Raw genomic sequence first — 23,808 nt, 5'->3', positions numbered from 1 at the left:
GTCACGCCGCAAGGGTCGAGGCCCCCGATTTCTTACACCCATGCTGTCTCTTCACTGAATTTTAGTCTCTACTCAGACTAGCATTTCAAGATAAGGTGGATTCCATTTGTGAAGGCCCCTCCCCCCGTATCCTCGTATTCTAACCTCTCCCTTCCAACGCTCAAAAAATACTTCCTTGACTCTTTTTCCTCTGCCAGAAGAGGAAGTGTTGCAGTTGCCAAAAATAACAATGTAATGTGAAAATCATAGGGGGCTCCCGTATTCACCCCTGATTCCTTTCCCCCCTTTATAATGTCCTGAGCAATTCTTTGTGTTAATTTTGGGCGACACGGTGTCTCCCTGTCGCACTCCATTGCTGATCCTTATCTTGCTTGTATCTTCACATACAGTAATCGATTAGTTGATGTGGTATAAATGTTTGTAAATGTTATTTATAATATCAGTGTATGCTACGTCAACACTTTGTCTTAATGTATTTTTAACCGCTGTGGTGTAGACAGAATCACATGCTTTTAATAGTCTACTAATCCTAAAGTGACTGTTAGATTGTATTTTTTACGTGTACGCCTTGGATGTGGCCGTTTGTGTTGTATCCACTATGACATCCCGCTTGTTACCTAGGCTGTGCGAAGTCCAGTGTGTGTTGTACGGGATTAGCGAGTATCTTCGTAAAAATCTTGTAGGTGATTAGAAGTAGACTGATTGGTCTGTAGATCTTGCGGTTTCCTTGTCTCCTTTCTTGTGATGACGATAACTGTGGTATTGTTCCAATGTTCTGGAATTTTCCTGTACTTCAAGCCGCATGTGATGGGTTTTGAAAGGATTTTCTCTACTTCTTCTTCCCCAGCTTCTTTTTCAAGTTTTCAGTTGTAATTCCATCTTCCCCGGTAGCCTTCTCATTCATGGGTTTTACTGCATTTATCACCACCACTGACATTCCATTCGAAGGACCCATGATACATCTGTGGTTGCTTCTTCTCGCTCTTCCTCTGCGGGATTATGTCCTGTGTTGTGTCCTCAACTCTCTTTATGAAAATTACGCATTATTTTATTATTGATCTGTCGTCTTGTTTGAATGCACTGATTTGCTTCTTGATAATCATAAGTTGCTGCTTTTTCTTCTTTAGACTTTTTTTGTTATCTTCAGTAGTCGTCTTCTCCATATCACAGTTACATTTTCTTGTTGTTGCTTCATTTCCTCTTGTCTCCGTAGTAATTGCTTTGTCCCATCTGATCTTTTCTTACCCTGTGTTTGTTGGCAATTCCTCCAGTTATTTCTGCGCTTCCAACTACAATCTTTATTAGTTCTTCATAATTAGTTTGTCCTACGGGAAATTCTCTGCTTTATTTGATGTTTATAGTTTTTTTTTTGTTTCAAACTATTTTTATTTCTTTTTTGGATAACACAGGGAAAGGGTGTGGGTACAGAAAAAAGAAGGATAGGGGGAGGGGGATGCACCCCCACCATAATCAAAACAATAAACAACAGAGCTAATATCTTTTTTCCCCGTAGGAATCAGTATATAGTATAGTATTTCTGTATATTGATATCACAAGAAGAGCCCTCACTCACTCCCAGCTTTACATGAGGGATTTCCCTTTTCTCGTTGGCAGATTTTCCAGTGATTGTACCGGAGGGGTTAGAGATTAAGTCAGAGAAAGAAGAGCCGAACACTGAGGAGCATCTGACCCCAATAATGAAAGAAATAGTTACATTTGCTGTCGATGGTAAGTACCATAACATCCTTTTGTGTAGATGTGATGGTGAGGGGGTACCCAGGCCAACAAATAAAGGTATTATGCCCGGCTGGGTGGCCCTGAGCCATATTGGGGAATTATAGAGCGCCAGCTCTGCTCCCCAGTAATGGCAGTAACACTGCAAATGTATTAAAAATGTCTGTGTGTGTCCAACCAGGTATAAGGTGGCGGCAACCATGTCATGAGTTAACTGTATGTGTTATTGTGTCCATTTTTCCCTGTAAACCGCGCAAAGGAAAAATGGTTTTAAAAAGCAGCAGCTTGCAGCACAGCGCATAGCGTTTAGCTAACTTTGCTACTAAGGTCCTAGAGCCCTGAGTTTTGCTGTGAGTGCTGCTGGGGTAAAATCATTAAAAAGGTTATGCTGCAATTTTTATAAAGTTATATAAAATTTTGATGAATGAAAGTCCCCCTCTTTTAATTGTGCCAACATTATAGGCGTGAGGGGGTTTTCATTCAGGCAGACAGGACAGCGGAAACACTTAATTAAAAGTATCATACTTTAAGGATGCATAGCAGGGAATTCCTTTGAGTGAGTCATGCATAATTTAGCCCAGAACTTGTAAGACATCACGCTGGCATGGTCCCAGGATGTCTGGAAAAATCCGGAGTTAAAAAGGTCCCGACATCTGAAGGTGTTAAGCAAGCGGGGAAGGGTAAAAAATAAGTATTGCCATTCTAGCAGATGTCCGGGTGATGTAGACAAGGTGTCGCCAGGAAAGGGGGCTTGGTTTGGTATGCTAAACGGCAAAGGTGCGAAGTTCGCGCATGCCCTTGGCATACTAAGAAGCCCTCTGCAAAGTGCTGGGCAGTACTGGCAGACCTGGGGATAGGTGGGATGTTTAGTTCCCACGCAGCGATTGGCTGCAGAGCTTATAGATAGGGGTTTTTACTGTTTAAAAATCCCTGCAGCTGATCAGGAGATTAGATTCATCTTGCGGTACAAAATTGTAACATGGTAACCAAGATTTGTATCCAGCTTCATTCATAAGAACTAATGACTACCAAACCAATTCTACGGCAGTAGAACGAAGCAAGCAGTCCCGGCGGAGAAAAAGTGCTAGCGAGCGGCGCCACTAGCCAAACTGTTTTGCGGCTCTGTTTTGTGCACAACCGCCGCTCCTGGGAAATTGTGCCTAGAGACTTTGTTTCTAAAAAGTTCGTTTTGGGAACAGAAGATTTCGTTTTGCCCCGTCCCAGTAAGTGTATTTTCGTAGTATTTTGTAAATAAAGCTGTGTATGTTCATTGATAATACAGAGAACAAAGTCCTTGGCGCACTAGCAAGTGCATAAACCTGATATAATGTTCCCAGTTCTATGTTTGAAAGGAACAGTTCGTAGATCTTCACAGGTGATCCTCTTTATTTTCTTATAATGGTAAATGCATATCTGGAATCAGAGAAGACAGAAAACCCATTGCGCAGTACCCTCTGATAGTGGAGATCTCATCCACACGGCTGCTAACTACTTACATTTAAGTAGATAAAGACAGGCCTTGAAAGGTATCTTTAGCTGGAGGTCTGGAACACTCAAAGGGTTGGAATATGGGTCTTCTGGTGTTATACGCCCTCTCCACACGGATCAACCGCAGTGCCAGATTACATATAGAATAATAAAAATGCCAATGGTGTAGTACAGTACAATTTAATAAAACAATAAAAGATCTAAACAGCCAGTGCACTCACATGCTAGATGACCTTACTACACGGATTACAACGTGCCGTCCGCAGGCTTGAGGAGTTGTTGCGTGGTGTGTATGGAGGCTGGATCCCGCGTGTATCTCTTCCTTGCGGCCGCAACTCAGAGCGCCAGGTCCACCTTATATGATGTCACCATCCACTGTACCCTCCCCAGCCGGTTCGTGCACGCAGCAATGCGTGCAATCTAAACTCCACCCTACGCGCGTTTCGTGACTACTGACGTCTCTTCCTCAGGGGTAATGGAGCTATAGTAGTTGGATGTGCTATTTAAGCATATGGAAGACTAGTCCTAGGGCCCTGATAGGATAATTAATTCTTAAAGGGACAGCTGGCTGGGTTAAAAAGGACTAAAGTGGTTGGTGTCACAAACTCATGACCATAAAACAACAACAAGTTCCTGTTTCCCAGTGGTCTCCGCCACTCTTGGCTGTACCCGGCTAGGGGGCGCCGTTCTGTCCTGAAGCACTGGATTTCCAGTTCCTGTTCCAATCCCTGAAGTACCTTCACCCAAGATTTTTTGTTGATGACCTCGGCTTGTTTCCTCGACCACCGCTCCTGTGCCGCCTGCCTTGACCCCTGCCTGGATAACGTTGTATTGTATTGTATGTCTTTATATAGCGCCATTAATGTACATAGCACTTCACAGTAGTAATACATGTGGTAATCAAATAAATAACAGATAATATAAATAACAGATCATGGGAATAAGTGCTTTAGACATTAAGGGAGAGGAGTCCCTGCCCCGAGGAGCTTACAGTCTAATTGGTAGGTAGGGAGAACGTACAGAGACAGTAGGAGGGAGTTCTGGTAAGTGCGTCTGCAGGGGTCCAAGCTTTATGTATCATATGTTCAGAATATCCACAGTGCTATTCATATGCTTCTTTAAGCAAGTGGGTCTTAAGGTGGGTCTTAAAGGTGGATAGAGAGGGCGCTTGTTGGGTCCTGAGAGGAAGGGCATTCCAGAAGTGTAGGGCAGTCAGTGAAAGGGGTTTAAGGCGGGAGAGGGCTTTAGATTCAAAGGGGATAGAAAGAAGACATGCAAGAGTCTGGATGGTGCATAACGAGAAATTAGGGCAGAGATGTAAGGAGTGGCAGAAGAGTTTAAAGCTTTAAAAGTGAGGAGAAGAATGGAGTGTGAGATGCGGGATTTGATCGGAAGCCAGGAGAGGGATTTTATGAGGTGATATGCTGAGACAGATCTAGGAAAGAGTAGAGTGATTCTGGCAGCAGCGTTTAGGATAGATTGTAGGGGAGACAGGTGAGAGGCAGGAAGGCCGGACAGCAGGAGGTTACAGTAATCAAGATGGGAGAGAATTAGGGCCTGAGTCAGAGTTTTAGCAGTCGAGCAACAGAGGAAAGGGCGTATCTTTGTTATATTGCGGAGGAAAAAGCGACAGGTTTTAGAAATGTTTTGAATGTGAGTGGCGAATGTGAGAGAGGAGTCGAGTGTGACCCCTAGGCAGCGTGCTTGGGCTACAGTACTGAATGAATGATTGTAGTTCCAACAGTAATGTGGAAGGAGGTAGTAGGGCCAGGTTTGGGAGGAAGTTTGAGGAGCTCTGTTTTAGCCATGTTCAGTTTAAGGCGGCGGAGGGCCATCTAGGATGATATAGCAGAGAGACATTCAGAAACTTTGGTTTGTACAGCAGGTGTAAGGTCGGGTGTTGAAAAGTATATTTGTGTGTCGTCAGCATAGAGGTGATATTTAAACCCAAAAGATGTTATTAGGTCACCTAGAGAGAGTGTGTACAGAGAAAAGAGAAGAGGTCCCAGGACAGAGCCCTGGGGTACCCCCACAGAGAGATCAATAGAGGACGAGGAGGTGTTGGCAGAAGAGACACTGAAAGTACGATGGGAGAGGTAGGATGAGATCCAGGATAGAGCTTTGTTCCGAATACCAAGAGTATGGAGAATGTGAAGGAGAAGAGGGTGGTCCACGGTGTCAAATGCTGCAGAGAGGTCGAGTAATATGAGCAGAGTGTAATGACCTCTGTCTTTGGCAGCATGGAGGTCGTCAGTTATTTTAGTGAGGGCTGTTTCCGTGGAGTGAGCAGTGCGGAAGCCAGATTGTAGAGGGTCTAGGAGAGAATAGGTGTTGAGAAAATGGAGCAAGCGAGAGAATACAAGACTTTCAAGGAGTTTAGAGGCAAAAGGCAGGAGGGAGACAGGTCGATAATTAGAAAGACAGGTAGGGTCAAGCTTGCTGTTTTTGAGTAATGGTATGACTGTTGCATGTTTGAAAGAGGATGGAAAGGTTCCAGAGCAGAGGGAGGAGTTAAAAATGTGTGTGAGCGTAGGGATTATAGTAGGAGCAAGAGGTTTTAGGAGATGGGAGGGAATGGGGTCAAGAGGGCAATTGGTAGAGGGAGAAGAGGTGAGCAACAGCGACACATCCTCCTCTGAGACAGCGGAAAAAGAGTCAAGGAAGGCAGGAGGAGAGTTGGGAACAGGTGTAGGATGGGAGGAAGAAACAGAAGGGATGTTCTGACGTATGGATTGCACCTTTCCCTTAAAATAGTCAGCAAAGTCCTGAGCGGAGATGGAGGAAGGAGAGGCAGCTGAGGGTAGTTTGAGTAGTGCTTCAAAGACAGAGAACAGTCGGCGTGGGTTAGACTTGTGCATGTTGATTAGTGAAGAAAAGTAGGCTTGTTTAGCTTGCAAGAGAGCAGAGTTGAAACAGGATAGCATAAATTTGTAGTGAAGAAAGTCTGCGAGAGTATGAGATTTCCTCCAGAGGCGTTCAGCGGAAGGACTAGGGAATTTAACCAGGGTCTAGGGTTAGAAGGGCGAGTGCGGCAGAGAGAAAGCGGGGCATGTAGATCAAGAGAGGAGGACAAGGCAGAATTGTAGTTCCTGAACAGGTTGTCAGGGTCTGTAGCAGAGCTGAGAGAGGAAAGGGAGGAGCGTAAAGTGGACTCAAAGTCAGGTAAGTGAATAGAGCGCAGGTTTCTGAAGAACCGGGGGGTAGATGGAGGTGGAGAAGGGGAGAAGCGAGATAGAGAGAATGAGATGAGGTGATGGTCAGAGAGAGGAAAAGGGGAAATGGAGAAATCGGAGAGAGAGAAGTTTTTAGTGAAAACCAGGTCTAAGTAGTGGCCATCCTTGTGGGTGCTGGCTGCAGTCCACTGTTGAAGGCCAAAAGAAGATGTTAGAGAAAGAACGCGGGAAGCCCAAGGGAGAGAGGGGTCATCAATGTGGCAATTGAAGTCCCCAAGGAGAAGAACAGGGGAGTCTGAGGAGAGAAAGAAAGAGAGCCAGGATTCAAAGTGAGAGAGAAAGGCAGAAGGGGGATGAGTAGAGGTAGATGGGCGATAGATGACCGCCACATAGACAGGGAGAGGAGAGAAGATCTGGACAGTGTGAGCCGCAAGAGATGGAGGAATAGGAAGGGTTCGGTAACGGCAGAGAGAGGAGAGCAGGAGCCCCACGCCTCCACCCCTGCCATCAGGGCGCGGAGTGTGGGAGAAGGAAATGCCACCATAGGAGAGGGCAGCTTCCAGAGCAGAGTCAGACTGAGTGAGCCAGGTCTCAGTTATAGCAAATAGGAGCAGAGAGTGAGAGAGAAAAAAGTCATGTACAGAGAGGAACTTGTTAGAAAGGTAGCGAGCATTCCAAAGGGAACAAGAGAAAGGGAGAGAGGAGGGAGGGTGGCAGGGGATGGGTATAAAGTTGGAGGGGTTGACACCAGAAGGAGTAGAGGTTGCAATTGGCAGGCGAAGACGAACGCATGTAGGAATAAGGCAGGGACCAGGATTGGGAGAGATATCCCCAGAAGCAAGGAGAAGAAGCATGGATAGAAAGAGAATATGTGAGGATGATTTGTAGGGGTGTTTTAGTGCAGGGGATATAGCTGTGTGGTGTCAGAAGGCGCAGGTAAGAAAGGAGTTCATGTGAACAGAGAAGTGGTGATGGAAGGAGAGATGGAGATATATGAATAGAGTTAGAGACATACTGAGGCTGGTAAGAAGAAGTGCATAATTTGAGAAGAAGTGAAGTCACAGCAGATATAAATGGTAAAGGCAGCATCACAGCAGTAATGATGCAGTCTATTATTGATGATATCCTCCTTTCCAATGTAGTTCAAATGCAGAAATCAGGGCCAGATGGGGGTTTCCACTTCCTCACTTATTTTGAACTTCCTTTTAAACTTCCGTTGTCCAGTAGTCCTGCCACTTATAATGGGCCACTTCCTTTTAAACTTCAGTTGTTCAGTAGTCCTGCCACTTATAATGGGCCACTTCCTTTTAAACTTCAGTTGTACAGTAGTCCTGCCACTTATAATGGGCCACTTCCTTTTAAACTTCAGTTGACAGTAATCCTGCCACTTATAATGGGCCACTTCCTTTTAAACTTCAGTTGTTCAGTTATCCTGCCACTTATAATGGGCCACTTCCTTTTAAACTTCAGTTGTTCAGTAGTCTTGCCATTTATAATGGGCCACTTGGACATGGTCTGCAGGCAGCATAAGGCTGTTCTATCTGGGTTTATATGGGCCTAAAAAAGTCACCTGACAGTTTGGTTCTGTCTGCTTAATTAGCACATCTGAGGCACATTCAAACAGATGGTTTTCTACACAGGGTGTTCCCTGCCTGGGTGGCAACACTTAAGTCAATTACGAGTTGAAGCAGACAGGATTCAGATATGGGATATTACCTAAGATTGTTTCAGTTGTATATACTAACATACACACAGCAAAGAGTTGAAGCAGACAGGATTTAGATATGGGATATTACCTGAGGAGAGAAGATGATTTTGTTAGGGTAAGGTGTCCGTCCTTTTAAACTTCAGTTGTTCAGTAGTCCTGCCACTTATAATGGGCCGCTTGGACATGGGCTGCAGTCTTTTGGAGTCAGATCTCAGATAAGTGCTGCATGTGGTAGGGGTGAGGAGCTTGTTCAGATAGTCGGGTAGTTTGCCCAGAAAGTATTTGAAGGCAAGACAGGAAAGATTAACTTTGCGTTTAGACTCAAGTGATGACCAATCTAGTTCTTTGAGCATTTTGCAGTGATGTGTGTTGTAGTTGCATTGTAGAACAAAGCGGCATATTGAATTGTAGAGGGTGTCAAGTTTACTAAGGTGGGTTTGGGGTGCCGAGCCGTATACTATGTATATAATGCAGGGAACCCAGCTGTGTTACTCCAACGAGCCATTGCAGCATAGACAATAGATGCTGTAGAGTGTTTACAAGATGCTTGTGGATTTTCCTCAGACACTGGGCCAGAACCGACAATTACATCTTTATATCCCCACCAATGCTTTTCAGAATTACTCAAACAGAACTAGGAGCTAGTATACAAAGTTTCACAACTGCATTAAACAGGAAGTTTAAACTATGGGGACTAGCGAGTCCCTGCCATACAGAGTTTACAATATAAATTGCATAATGGTAGATGTACAGAATACAATACGTGCAAGTGCAATATCAAAAATTTTTAAGGAGCAAGAAAGTGCATCAGAAATACAAGGATTAGCCACAGGCGCAGACTAAGAAAATGTTTAATTGAACAGATGATATTTCAGGCGTGACTTGAAGATGGGTGGAGATGTGGATTGGTGAAGGATGAGGAGGAGGAATTGCACAGCAAGGGAGCAATTGGAGGAGTCGCCGGACCGCAGCAGTGCCTCTAGGATAGGAGCAGGTTGGAAGCGGATCACCACTACAGTGCAGTCAGACACTCTGACTGCCGGGGAACCTGCTCCTATCCTAGAGGCACTGCTGCGGTCCGGCGACTCCTCCAATTCCTCCGATTTTCCCTTCTCCACCGGTACTCGTCACCTCCAGGCCAGGAAGTGACGTCAGACGCCATCCACCGGCACCGGACGAGGGGGCACCCTCGAGAAGGGGAATCTATCGTGAAGTGGAGGACTTTTTCAACCTGCCGAGCCGTTTTGCTGTTGCCCTAAAGAAACCGTTATGTGACTGCGTTCACATGTTTTATTGTGAGTACATATCTTTTTGATACAACGATAAAGTCTGTGTTATTACCTGGTAAAACACTATGATCTCATCTTCTCTCTGTATGAATGCGGCTGATGAACTGTGAGGGATAAAGCCCCGGCAGACACACCATCTTGTGCACTTCAGCAATAATTGCTGCAGCCAAGGAATCAAAGAATAAGAGATTACATCTCCACCTTTAACCATACATACGCTGGTTTTGATCTTACTTTTTGTTTTTTTCTGGGTGTTCCTGACGATCCTGCTCCCTTCCTCCCCCCCTTGGATTTCTACAATAGAGTAAAGGGAACATTTTTGTTTAGTGATAAAGTAAATTCTGCAAAGTATATTTTAGTATTAATTTGCTTTCAGTAATGTGATTTACAGGTTGAAAACATTTAAGTTTTGTCTTTTTGTTTACTTCTCTTAGAGAACTGCCTGAATGAGGAGCAGAACTGGAGCTCTATGTCCAGATGCAGGTTGACTCCTCGCAGCCCAGAAGTGCCAAAAATTAATGATTCCTGCCACATGTTAGACACGTGCCAGGAACCAGAGCCACATGATGGTGAATTTACAGGCCTGGTACAGCACACAGCGCAGACTGACTCGAAGAGTGGATCAAATAAAAGATATGAGAAAGATTCAAGAATAAGCTTCGGTGCTCAGCTTTTTGTCTGTTGTAAGTGTGGGAAAAGTTTCTCACTGGATAGGGATCTGCTCACACACATCTGTGTCCACACTAGTGAGCAACCCTTTACCTGCACAGACTGTGGGAAAAGTTTTTCATTGAAGCGAAAACTCCTTTCACATCAGAGGATTCATACAGGGGAGAAACCTTTCACATGTACAGAGTGTGGGAAACAATTCAGTTGTCACAGCCATCTCTGCGAACATAAGAGGATTCACACAGGTGAGAAACCTTTCACATGTACACAGTGTGGGAGAAGCTTTTCACACAAATGTAGCCTCCTTGGTCACCAGAGGATTCACACAGGGGAGAAACCTTTCACATGTACAGAGTGTGGGAAACAATTCAGTACTCAGAGCCACCTATGCCAGCACAAGAGGATTCACACAGGGGAGAAACCTTTCACGTGTGTAGAGTGTGGGAAAAGCTTTTCACAGAAGTATAACCTCCTCAGTCACCAGAGGATTCACACAGGGGAGAAACCTTTCACATGTACAGAGTGTGGAAAACAATTCAATACTCAGAGCCAACTCGGTGAACACGAGAGAATTCACACAAGGGAGAAACCTTTCACATGTACCGATTGTGGGAAAAGCTTTTCATGGAAGAGCAACTTTCTCACACACCTGAGGATTCATGCAGGGAAGAAACTTTTCACATGTACAGAGTGTGGAAAACAATTCAGCACTCAGAGCCAACTCCACAATCATGAGAGGATTCATACAGGGGAGAAACATTTCACCTGTACAGTGTGTGCAAAACGCTTTTCACTGAAAGGCAACCTCATCAACCACCAGAGGATTCATACAGGGGAGAAACCTTTCATATGTAAAGGGTGTGGTAAAAGTTTTTCATACAAGGGCAACCTCAGCCAACACCAGAGGATACATACAGGAGAGAAACCTTTAACATGTACAGAATTTGGGAAACAATTCAGTACTGTGAACCACCTCGAACATGAGAGGATTCATCATACAGAGGAGAAACCTTTCACATGTACAGAGTGTGGTAAAAGCTTTTCTTGGAAGAGCAACCTCCTCAAACACAAGATAATTCATACAGGGGAGAAACCTTTCACATGTACAGAGTGTGGGAAAGAATTCAGTACTCAGAGCTACCTCTGCAACCACGAGAAGATTCACACAGGAGTGAGACCTTTCACATGTGCAGAGTGTGGGAAACAATTCCTTACCCGGAGTCACCTACGCGATCATGAGAAGATTCACACAGGTGTGAAGTCTTTCACATGTACAGTGTGTGGGAAACAATTCATTACTCGGAGCCAGCTATGCAAACATGAGAAGATTCACACAGGGGTGAAACCTTTCACATGCACAGAGTGTGGTAAAAACTTTTTATACAAGAGCAACCTCTTCAATCACCAGAGGATTCATACAGGGGAGAAACCTTTCACATGTACAGAGTGTGGGAAAAAATTCAGAACTAAGAGCCAGCTCTGTAAACACAAGAGGTTTCACAAAGGGGAGAAACCTTTCATATGTACAGAATGCGGTAAAAGCTTTACATACAAATGTGACCTCCTCAATCACCAGAGGATTCACACAGGGGAGAAACCTTTCATATGTACAGAGTGTGGAAAAAGCTTTTCAAAAAAGAGCAGCCTTCTCACCCACTACAGGATTCATACAGGTGAGAATTACGTTTCTTCAGAGTAGGGTTGGGCAATATACCAATAGCACAGCAATACTGTGGAAATAAAAATGGCCGGTAATTTAATAATTACCATTATTTTTTACCGTGATATTTTGATCTTCTGGCTTCAGAAAGTTATGTGGGGGAGTTCTGGGAGAGAGAGGAGTAGGGGTGTAACTGGCAGAGCGTGAGGAGGGAGTGGGTCTTGCAGAGAGGATTCAGGTGGGTTTATCAGAGAAAGGAGGGTTGTGGTTTTGTAAGCTCCATGACTTTCACATGCTGTAGCTAATAGGAATCCTTCTGCTGGTTATCTCACCACATCCGAGCCTCTCAACCCCTTCCTCTCCTCTATGACTCAATCCAGAGATGGAATTGTAAAGAATGCACGGCACTCTGAATCTTAAAGCAAAGTCACAAAGCTGATAGACAAAAGCCTATATTATTTCAACTCCTGAGATACAAATATACGGAATTTATATTGCAGTCAGCAAGTAAGGCAGAACCTCTACACTACAGGAAAGATAAGATTGCCATTTTCAATGACTACAGCACAGTGATCATGAGAAAAAGACACACTAGTGAAATGGAGAGATGATTTTCAGAAAATACGTTTGAAAGTCTTCATATGGTACCTTGTTAAAATGATGGTTCTGTAAATCCTGAACTCTCTATGGCGGAGGCCAATCATTCCTTGAATCTAAAGAATCGGCAGCAGGACCTTCCACAAGATTAGTCCGATTATCAAAGATGAACAATCTGAATTAAGGTACATTAAAAGTCTAAAGACCCAGCTTTCTCACACATAAAGTTTCCTTCCATCTTTTTTTTAAAAGAAATTTAAAGTTTCGCAAGATGTAGAAGCAACAATTATCATTCATTGTTAAATTATAAAAGTGTAAATGGGGTAATAAGTCTACAATTCGTAAAGGAACTTCATCAGCCTATCAACTTATTACTCCTCCCCAAATGTTTCACCTAGTCATATAGTGTATGTTAAGATTTCATTTCATAGGGGTATGGGAGGTATCTTTCCTTGAGGAAAAAATTGGTAGCTAGTTTTCAAAGGCCAATAACGATTAATGTTGGCTTAGGAAAGAATCCAAAGTCTTCTTTAGCTGTTCAGAGTGCAGGGCTTGCTTATCCAATACCCAACACGATTTTTGACAAACCGCTCAATCCCTAATGCCGTCAAAGACTACAATGGTGCATGGGGATAATAATAACTGGATTCACAGATAGATGTGTGAGTGATGTAGAGTCCCCACATAAAGATCCCTAAAATCTGCACTCAAAGTACATGGGTATAACGTAGTGTAAGGTAGATTGAATAATCCAGGAATATAAATATTGCTATAAAGAGAATATATACATCTCCTATGTACCACTGACAATTTCTCAAAAAAACAATAAAATTGTATTCAATAACAATTTGCCCCTAGGAACTCCCTCACTCGACCCCAACCAGGTTCGACAATTAATGGCGACGAGAAAGGGTCGCGCCGGCCACGAGGGTCCTACCATTGACCGTAATGGCAGAGAAAGCCGCGTTGCTTTCAAGCACTAAGTGGATAACAGTGCAAACTGAAAATCCATAACTCCGGTTCCGTGGGGACCAGAGGGCTGGGATTTGGCCAGGATGTAGTCACTGCTCCAGCATGACTGCATGGCAATTTCCAGCCCTCTCCCCTCAACCGAACGGAGTAGGGTTAACTGTGAAAAAGTGTGTGTTTCCTATTGACTTCAATGGTAGTGGAGGTCCCATTGAATCCTATGGCCGCGCCGGCCCTATTGATTCCAATGGAAGAAAGCCGCGTGGCTTTGAAACGGCTAAGTCCAAATGTGTTTAAAGTGAAAATCCATATCTCCGGTTCTGTGAGGACCGGAGGTCTGGGATTTGGGTATGTAGTCACTACTCCGGCATGACTGCATGACAATTTACAGCCCTCTCCGATCAACTAGACGGAGTATAGGTAAATGTGAAAAATGAGGTTTTCCCATTGACTTCAATGGCGGAGTTGCTCCATTGAAAGCCTATAGCGGCGGAGCCCATTGATTTCAATGGAAGAGTGAAATGCAGTGATTTCTTTTAGCATAGCGGAGAATCCTGCATTACAGTTAATAGGGGATTTTAACTTGGTTTTTGTATCTCCGGTTCTGGGGGTCATGGAAGGCTGATATTTGGCCACTATTGCAAAGGTCCTGTACTAGCTACCGTGACAGTGACGCTATAGAAACCCTGCTCCTATTAAAAGGACAATAGCAGAGTATCACTGCTACACTTTTTTCTGTCACGTATCAGCCAGATAGAAACACTTTTTCGCCATACAACTTGATTGCCTCAGATAGCGGACGTCTCTATTTTGGTGCCACCGTTGTGGCGTCAGTAAAATTCCTTTCCTTGAGGAAAAAATTGGTACCTAGTTTTCAAAGGCCAATAACGATTAATGTTGGCTTAGGAAAGAATCCAAAGGCTTCTTTAGATGTTCAGAGTGCAGGGCTTGCTTATCCAATACCCAACAGGAGTTAAAGACTAGAGAGTTCACCTCAAACATCACTAAACAAAAATACACCATTAAGAGTAACATCATGTCAGAGCAAGGGGGAGTGTACATAGTTGCAAACTACAATACTGTACGGAGGGAGGACCACTAGAAAGCTAAAGGTAAGACTAGGGGAGCACATCCGAAACATTGAAAAGTCTTTAGAGAACCACAGTGTCTCCAACCATTTTAAACTGGAGCACCATTGTAATCCTTGTGGTTTTAAATGTTGGGGTTTAGAATTGGTCTCTAATAACTGGAGAGGGGGAGACTTCACTAAAATGATTTCCCAGAGAGAATCTTTCTGGGTTTACACCCTGAAGACGTTGGCTCCTCTGTGATTAAATTTAGATATTGATTTTGTCTCCTTCCTATGAAGGCAGAGCAGGCCCTCATATTGATAGATCTATTGATATCCCAATACTGCCCTTTATGCTAAACTCGTTGAGTGTGGATTACTATTAATACACGTTAGGAGATGTTTGGTATATTGCATCTAACACTGCATCCAATATGGTTCGGCAACTCTGTGACTGGGAAACAAATCCTCTTATTTTTGGAAAAATAATTCTAAACTGCATGTATCATAATGGTACATACATTTCGCATTCATTGACTATAGATAACATCATACTCCAATACATTTTCTTACTCTGTGAATATCTAAAACCCACTTCATAATAAGACATGTTGTGGAATATAGTCTATATTCATCCATATATAAACTCCTATCTCCCTCCCCAAGTTACGACACCGAGACATCCTTATGTCTCTTTAGTCTTTGTCACTGTTGCAGGGTACATGCAACTACACACGCGGGTTTCTTGACAAGGCTTATTTATTTAGCCTTGCAAAATATACAGCACACAAAACAAAAATAGCTTTTCATCAGCAACAAAAGGAAAATGGCTTTTCTTCAGCAGAAAGACAAAAACAGTTTCTCTTTAGCAGACAGTGTATATGGCAGTTGCCCTTTCTATGCAGGGGACAGACAGTTCACAATTCATCTACTTTTCTAATCAGACCTCGTATCAGGAAATCTCTCAGCAGCTTACTCCTCTCTCCTCAACCGACAGCCTCCATATGTGTACAGCCTGGGTTTTAACACACCTTGATTAGGCAGCTGGGATCCAACTAATTGTCCTGAGGTTCCCAGCTGAAGTTAACCTAGTCAGTGCTGCACTGCAGACTAGACATAGGTTTTCCAGGCATATAACTGGTGGCTTTTGTTTACCCTGTCACATTCCTCCCCTGTTAGTGTGTGGCTGGGGCTACGCACGGCTGAAGCCCGACCATCAACCCCTTCTCTAGAAAAGAAGTCAGCATTTGCGTTCTCTTTTCCCGGCCTATGCTGAATCTCAAATGAGAGGGGTTAGAGGGCCATATACCACCTAGTCAATCTAGCATTGGAATCCTTCATGCTATTTAACCACTTCAGTGCAGCATGATCCGTTACCAAAGTAAAATGGACTCCTGCCAGGTAATGCCTCAAAGCCTCGATTGCCCAATTTACTGCGAAGCACTCTTTCTCAATCACTGAGTAGTTTTTTTCCCTTGGGAACAATTTCCTACTCAGGAAAAGGATAGGGTGCTCAACTCCCTCAAACTGTTGTGACAACACTGCCCCTAGCCCTATCTCTGATGCATCTGTTTGCACTATAAAAGGGCTGTTGAAGTCTGGGCTTCTAAGGATGGGACCCTCTGATAGACACCTTTTTATGTCCTCAAAGTCTCTCTGACAATCCCTTGACCCCACCACTTGTGTAAGGGGCACACTTTTTTGTGAGGTCCGTTAAAGGGGCTGCCACTTCCGAATAGCTGGGGATGAACCGCCGGTAGTACCCTGCTAAACCCAGCAGAGAGCGTACCTGCGTTTTTGTTTGGGGGGTCGGAACTTCTTTCAGGGCAGCTACCTTGTCGGCTAGTGGCCTTACTTTTCCACATCCCACTGCATACCCTAAGTATTTGTTTTCTGCTTTACCCAAGGCACATTTCTTAGGGTTGGCTGTGAGCCCTGCCTCTCAGAGATTTGAGGACCGCTTTCAGCCTGTTTAGATGGGCCCGCCAGTGTTTACTATAAATGACAATGTCATCTTGGTAGGCTGCGGCATAAGTCCTATGGGACCTCAGTACCTTATCCATGAGTCTCTGAAATGTGGCTGGGGCTCCATGCAGTCCAAATGGCATTGTCACAAACTGGTATAAACCCATGGGAGTGGCAAAGGCTGTTTTGCATTTGGACTTTTCCTCTAAGGGTATTTGCCAGTATCCTTTTGTCAAGTCCAACGTGGATATATATTCCGCGTTACCAAGAGCGTCAATTAATTCGTCCACCCTTGGCATCGGATATGTGTCAAACTTGGATACCGCATTGATCTTTCGGAGGTCCACACAAAATCTTACCTTCCCATCGAGTTTAGGGACCACAATTAGTGGACTACACCACTCACTGCATGATTCCTCAATCACTCCTAAGTGTAACATTTCTTGTACCTCCTTCTCTACCAGAGCCCTATGACTTTCAGGCAACCTATAAGGACGGGAACGTACTTTTACCCCAGGTGCTGTCTCGATTGCATGGGAAATTAAGTTAGTTTGTCCTGGTAAGTCAGAAAAAACATCCTGGAATTGAGTAATTATTGCTAACAAGTCCCCTTTTTGTTCAGAGGACAACTGTTTACCCATTGGGATTTTATCGTCACTCACGATGTTCTCCCGTGGAGGCTGAGGACCCAAGTCCGTTTCCTCCTGCACCGGGTGGATGAATAGAGACCGCTGCATCTTCCAGGGTTTCAGCAAGTTCACATGGTAAATTTATTAACCCTTCCTGGACCCTGGTTGAGCGACATCGTAATCCACATCACCCGTACTGCGGAGTACTTCGAATGGGCCCTGCCATTTGGCCAGGAGTTTACTCTCGCAACTGGGTAACAATAACATCACCTGGTCTCCTGGGTAAAACACTCTAATGCGAGCATTCTGATTGTTATGTCTCTCCTGACTGCCCTGGGCTGATCTAAGATTCTCCCTGGCAAAATGGCCGACCACATCTAGGCGCTTCCTAAGGTCTAGTACATATTGCAGGGTATTCTTAGAAGGGGACTGCTGTTCCTCCCAGGACTCCTTTGGGAGGTCTAGGATACCCCGGGGTTGGCGGCCATAGAGCAATTCAAATGGAGAGAATCCCGTGGAGGCCTGGGGGACTTCCCGCACTGCAAACAGCAGAAAAGGGAGAAGTTCATCCCAGGCTCTCTTCTCTGAATCTACAAATTTCCTCAGCATCCCTTTTAGAGTTCGGTTAAATCTTTCCACCAATTCTTCAGTCTGTGGATGGTAGACCGATGTCCGAACAGACTTGACCTCTAGTAACTTTAAGACATCCTGCATCAGTTTAGCCATGAAATTTGTACCTTGGTCTGTCAACCTAACCTGGGGAAGTCCAACCTGTGAGTACAGTTCCAACAACTTGTTGGCTACTTGCTTCGCCGTTGCTTTTCTCAGGGGGAACGCCTCAGGATATCTTGTCGCATAATCAACTATGACAAGGATAAACCTGTGTCCTTTCGCAGAAAGTTCTAGAGGTCCTACCAAGTCTACCCCAATCCTCTCAAAGGGAACTGACACCAAGGGTAGAGGAACCAAAGGGGCTGGTTTTTGTCCTTTTGGACTAGTTAACTGGCACTCCGGACATGCTGCACATAGCTTAGCAATATCACTATGCATCCCTGGCCAATAGAATCGGGATGAAATACGGTCCAATGTTTTATCTCTGCCCAGGTGACCACCCCAAGGAACAGTATGGGCTAGATTGATTTAACAAACGCCTTGGGAACTAATATCTGTCTGGTGACCTCCCCTGTTTGTGTCTGCCTATTCACCCTATATAGGATATCCTTTGATAGCTCAAAATGGGGGAATACTATCACCACTTGTGCATCTAAAATCTGTTCATCAATTTTCACCACCTTGTCATACTGTCTAGCAAGGACTGGGTCTTCCCTTTGTTTCTGGCGAAAGTCAGGGAGGTACAGGTCTGGTAAATCTCCAGGGCCCATATCCACCTCCCTTTGGCCATCCCCAGCCATCACTTGTGACCTCTGACTACTAGAATGGTCACCTTGAGACCCAGATTTCTGCAACCAGTCCTGTTTGTCCAAGCTTCTTTGCTTCCGAGTCTTTTGAACCCGGTGTCTACTGGGGAAAAAATCTGCCGAGAAGGGGAACAGTTTGCCAGGGTTCTCTTGAGCCCTAGAAGGAGGCTCCTCGTGAAAGACTGGGGCCATTAGGTCCGAAAAGAAAGGCCAGTCCCGACCGAGCACAACGGGGGCAGGGAGCCAAGGAGCGACTCCTACTTCGAGGTAAGCATCCTGACCTTTTACCTGTAGCCGGATTTTGGCCGTCGGATAGCGTTTTACATCGCCGTGTATACATTCTATGCTCCATGGGGAGTCAAAAGAACACACGTTGGGCAGTAACAGTTCCTGGAGGACCAGAGTTTTCCCAGAGCCCGAATCTACAAGGGCCTGGACGGTTTTTCCCCCAATCAGGGCTGGAAGTAGCCAGGGCTTGTAATTTTCCTTAGTTAAAGCCGAGGCGACGGTTCTGCTGAATGAACAATCCATCAGTGGACAGTCCACATACCTGTGGCCTTGTTCTCTGCAGGCGGAACATGGAGAGGGTTCCCTTTCAGGAGGTGGCTGTGATTAGCGCTCCGCTGGACCGGTTACTGGAGACCAGGCATCTGGTGGGTCCTGTGGGCGACGTCCTCTGAAGTTTCTCTCACTTTGCGACGAGCCAACATCCGGAATGAGATGAGGGTCTCTACGGGGACCAGCATTTGGACTCCGTCCTTGCTGGAACGACTGCTCCTTCCGTTGGACTTGGCGATTCCGTGACAGGCCGTAGGTTCCCCATTGATCCGACCTCCCTCTTTGGGCGTCCGCAAGTACCGGTGGAGTCGGGTCCAGGACACTCGCCTGCTGCTCAGCCCCAAGGAAGTTCTCCACGAGTCGGACCGCCAAAGCTAGGGTTTCAGCAGTGTGGCGTTTTACCCACGAGCATGAGGAAGGGGGTATTATTTGTAGAAATTGTTCCAAAACCACCTGCTCAAGAATTGCCTCCTTAGTGCACTCCTCGGGTTGTATCCAGCACGTTCATAAGTCCAATAATTGCTGAGCGAGGACCCGGGGTCTCATCTTAGCGGTGTACTTCATGTTCCGGACCTGCTGCCGGTAGGTCTCTGGGGTCAGACCTAAGTGATCCATTATGGTGGCTTTTACTTGTCGGTAATCCATGGCCTGATCTGCTGGGAGACCCTGATATGAGGCCTGGGCTTCTCCTATGAGTAGCGGGGCCAAAGCAGTTGCCCAGCGATCTGTAGCCCATCCCTGAGCTTCGGCAACTCTTTCAAAAGTCAGTAAAAAAGCCTCTGGATCCTCGTCCGGAGCCATTTTCCTCAGGAGTACCGGGGGTTTGCTTGCAAGTTCTGGACTGGCAGACCCCTGGAATTGGGTCAACAGCTTGGCAATCCGCTCATCCTGTGCTGTTTGTAGTCTTTCATCTCTCTCCGCTTGCAGCTGGGCCTGCTCGCACAGAAACGCTTTCAACATTTCTTCCATTCTTGTGTGTGTGCGTGTGTGTGGCCCTTTAACTGCAGGAGCCTTTTGAAAAAAATCAAATCTCACTTCTTGACACCATATGTTGCAGGGTACATGCAACTACACACGCGGGTTTCTTGACAAGGCTTATTTATTTAGCCTTGCAAAATATACAGCACACAAAACAAAAATAGCTTTTCATCAGCAACAAAAGGAAAATGGCTTTTCTTCAGCAGACAGACAAAAACAGTTTCTCTTTAGCAGACAGTGTATATGGCAGTTGCCCTTTCTATGCAGGGGACAGACAGTTCACAATTCATCTACTTTTCTAATCAGACCTCGTATCAGGAAATCTCTCAGCCGCTTACTCCTCTCTCCTCAACCGACAGCCTCCATATGTGTACAGCCTGGGTTTTAAAACACCTTGATTAGGCAGCTGGGATCCAACTAATTGTCCTGAGGTTCCCAGCTGAAGTTAACCTAGTCAGTGCTGCACTGCAGACTAGACATAGGTTTTCCAGGCATATAACTGGTGGCTTTTGTTTACCATGTCACAGTCACTTATGACCCTATCTCCGAAAAAGTAAGCAGGCATATTATAGTCTTATGTAGAATATTTTATTTACCAGCATCTTGATATCTAAATCTGTATTTCTATTTAGTATGTTGTTTTTAAGGGGACCTTATCTGTTCTAATTTAATACATACGTTAGGAAGATGAATCCCCGCTGGGGCTTTCAGTAGTGTTAGTTCACAGGATAAAGTAGCTTATGGTCCTTGCAGCTGCTGTGTGTGGGAGCTCTCCCAGCTCCTCAAAATTCCACCGAAGAAGTCTCAGAGGACCAAGATAAGCAAGAATAAAAAGTAAGTAGCAACTTACAATTAAGTAGAAGGAAGTCAGTTGATCTCAGTTCACTGTGCCTTCAATCAGAAGAACATCTCCATTCTTCCTCAGGGCTGATGAAGAACGGAAATGTTTGAAACACGTAGCGGTCATAGCACAGCTGATCTTTGATCAGTATCTGCCGTAGTGCCTAACGGAGCCTTTCTGGAGACATGCCAGTCTCCTACACGCTGAGCCTCTGCGCTGAAACGCAACCTGGGAGTGCATACTCACCAACAAACATCAAACCAGTCCCAGCGCGCGGACGTTGAAGTTGGCGAACATCACACTACCGTAGCGTCTCTTCTGATTGAAGGCACCGTGAACTGCGATCCACTGACTTCATTGTAAGTTGCTTAGTTTTTATTCGAGCTTATTATACAATCAATCTTACCTCTGGTGCGCTCTGTGTTTCTTTCTTAATACATATGTTGTAAGATGAAGTTCTGATCGATACCCCTTTACATGTTTCTCATACATTGGTGCTTTCTTTCGTAGTTCCGATTTTACACATATTCTGATAGATAGAGGCGTGGCACCTTTTAAATACTGGCTTTCCCTTTTTAGAAATGAATCTCTCCTGCGTACACAATATAGAGGGAGATCCATCAATTTCTGTGGTTTTTATCCCCCAATACTAACCCGCCCTGGCCTTAGTATCAACTGCATTTTACTAAGTTGGCTTACTTTTGGTTAGAGAGTATATTAAAGTTTTTTAAACAGTGTGTTTATGTATTTCTATGGATTTTATGTGGATCTACATTTTCCTAAACTATTAATTCTGTAAGATCAGAATTGATAACATTACTTAATCTTGGAAGAATTAATTTATTTCATTTCAACACAAAAAGAGACATACGGCCATTTTCTTATTTCAAATGAAAAGCTACATTTGATAATTGAGGGCAAAATATCCGTTTCATCAAAGTATTTCCAGTAATGCCTTCTGATCACTGTAACAGCTTCAATCTCCCATACAGAATTGCAACAATTGAAATTCCCTCAAATGAACTGCCGAACACAATTAAGTGGTAATTAAATTCATCCGCACCACCTCCCTTTTAATTAATTTATACGATACTAATTCTGTATAAATCAAACTGAATTAATTCCTCAAAGATTAAGTAGTGATACTGTGGTTACAAATGCTTTTAGCATCAATGAATGACTGTTAAATCTATTTTAAATTAAAAACTATCATGTCTATGTAAGAGAGAAAAGTTGTTTTGTAAAAGTCCATTTACTAAACCCTGTGATCAGAATAGTAGTCGGCCTTATCTATTTAGATGATAACAATTGCAATTTCCTTAAGTGAATTTTCCGATATACAATTAAGAAGCAATTGAATTGATTCCTTACCATTCCTGCTTTCCAACCGCAAACCATCCAAGTGCGGTCCTTACTTCAAAAATGTTCTTGTTATTCATGATTCGCACGAACCTTGAATCTAAACAATCACACGTTGATTTTTCCTTTCTGTAATCTGTGTTCGTGTGTTAGAACATCATATGCTCATGTGTTTATTTTTGTTTTTTTTCTTGAGATCGAATTCGTTAGTGGTACGCCCATTTTGCAAGGTAAAATTACAATGGACCTGTTTCTTAGAGATAAAGTAGATATATGTTGATCCCAGCCACTTACATCTCTAATTGAGGTCACAATGCATTTTTAATTAAGTGAGATACTGTTCTATGCTATTAAAAGAAATAAATCTTTGTTCCAGCAATATCGTTAGTATGTGACCATAAATAGAATTTCTCTCCAAACACTGAGCTAATGCACAATATGAACACGAAAATTTGGTATGCAAAATGTGACTAAAATAAACTGCGCAGGGAATCAAAAAGGAGGTTATTGAGCTTTAGATATGTTTCATAATAATGTGCTACTTCAAAACAATATGCGCAATGATAATACTACTTGTAAGCATGCCTTCTTGCCCCTCCTAGAACACACATTTAAAGCATGGAAACATTAAATATGAAGACATGAAAATGTTTTTTGGGGATTTCCCTGTTCAATTACATTACTTTGTTCCATATTATTGTTTGTAATAGATATTCTCCAACTTAAAAAACAAAGTTTACATAAAGACATTTTAAAGAATTAAATATATAAGTGGTATACAGGCATACCCCGCATTAACGTACGCAATGGGACCGGAGCATGTATGTAAAGCGAAAATTTACTTAAAGTGAAGCACTACTTTTCCCCACTTATCGATGCATGTACTGTACTGCAATCATCCTATACATGCATAACTGATGTAAATAACGCATTTGTAACAGGCTCTATAGTCTCCCCGCTTGCGTACAGCTTCGGTACAGGTAGGGAGCCGGTATTGCTGTTCAGGATGTGCTGACAGGCGCATGCGTGAACTGCCGTTTGCCTATTGGGCGACATGTACTTACTCGCGAGTGTACTTAAAGTGAGTGTCCTTAAAGCGGGGTATGCCTGTACTGCAAAGTACTAACAACTCTATTCACTGTATTGAACTGTGAATTCGACTTTGTATGTGTAACAAATACAGGTTCGCTCATAATACGACTTCACTCACCTGTACTACATCCAAAATTGGTATTTAAAGGTGAAAGAATGAGAATGAAACAATGAGTAAAGATGAGAAATCATCCCCGAGGAAGCAAGAGTGAAACGCGTTGGGTTGACCAGTACAGGCCACCGCAGGTGTTTAGTTGAGCACCAATTTCAAAAGTGCTCACTCTGAAAGTACAACCAAATGTACTGCACAATAGATCTATTATTCCCACAGAAAGGGGAGATTCTCGAGCCGACCGGTCCCAAAGCAACCAGACACTAAGAGCCAGGAGAGGCAGATAACGCCTGATTCCATGTCCCAGTGGGTGGGTGCAAATTCAAATCTCAGAGGTCGCAGAGAGTCACTAAGATTAAAATTACGGACTCCAAATATAACACCAGGAATAAAAGGAGGAATACAACGATGTGCTGAAAAGCTTTGTATTTAATGATTTTAATACAAGATATGTTTGTGAGTGGATATAAACATTTTTATCTTTCACTATTTTAATAAAA

The 23,808-nt window shown here is 43.9% G+C and overlaps 1 protein-coding gene across 5 annotated transcripts in view; it reads left to right on the top strand.

Moving 5' to 3' along the window:
- The window catches only part of LOC142467997 (uncharacterized), a 78,583-nt gene extending 54,775 nt beyond the window's left edge, over positions 1-23,808 (top strand). For all 5 annotated transcript variants that reach the window (XM_075574415.1, XM_075574245.1, XM_075574330.1 and 2 more), the window contains 2 exons: positions 1,615-1,728; positions 9,827-23,808. In XM_075574415.1, the coding sequence (XP_075430530.1) occupies positions 1,615-1,728; positions 9,827-11,760 (2,048 nt within the window). In that variant the 3' untranslated portion in view covers positions 11,761-23,808. The remainder of the gene's footprint in view (positions 1-1,614; positions 1,729-9,826) is intronic.

The sequence above is a fragment of the Ascaphus truei genome, chromosome 1 (assembly GCF_040206685.1).
Source record: "Ascaphus truei isolate aAscTru1 chromosome 1, aAscTru1.hap1, whole genome shotgun sequence".
Classification (NCBI taxonomy): domain Eukaryota; kingdom Metazoa; phylum Chordata; class Amphibia; order Anura; family Ascaphidae; genus Ascaphus; species Ascaphus truei.
The sequence above is the reverse complement of the archived record's forward strand: the minus strand, read 5'-3'. Positions and strand labels throughout refer to the sequence as shown.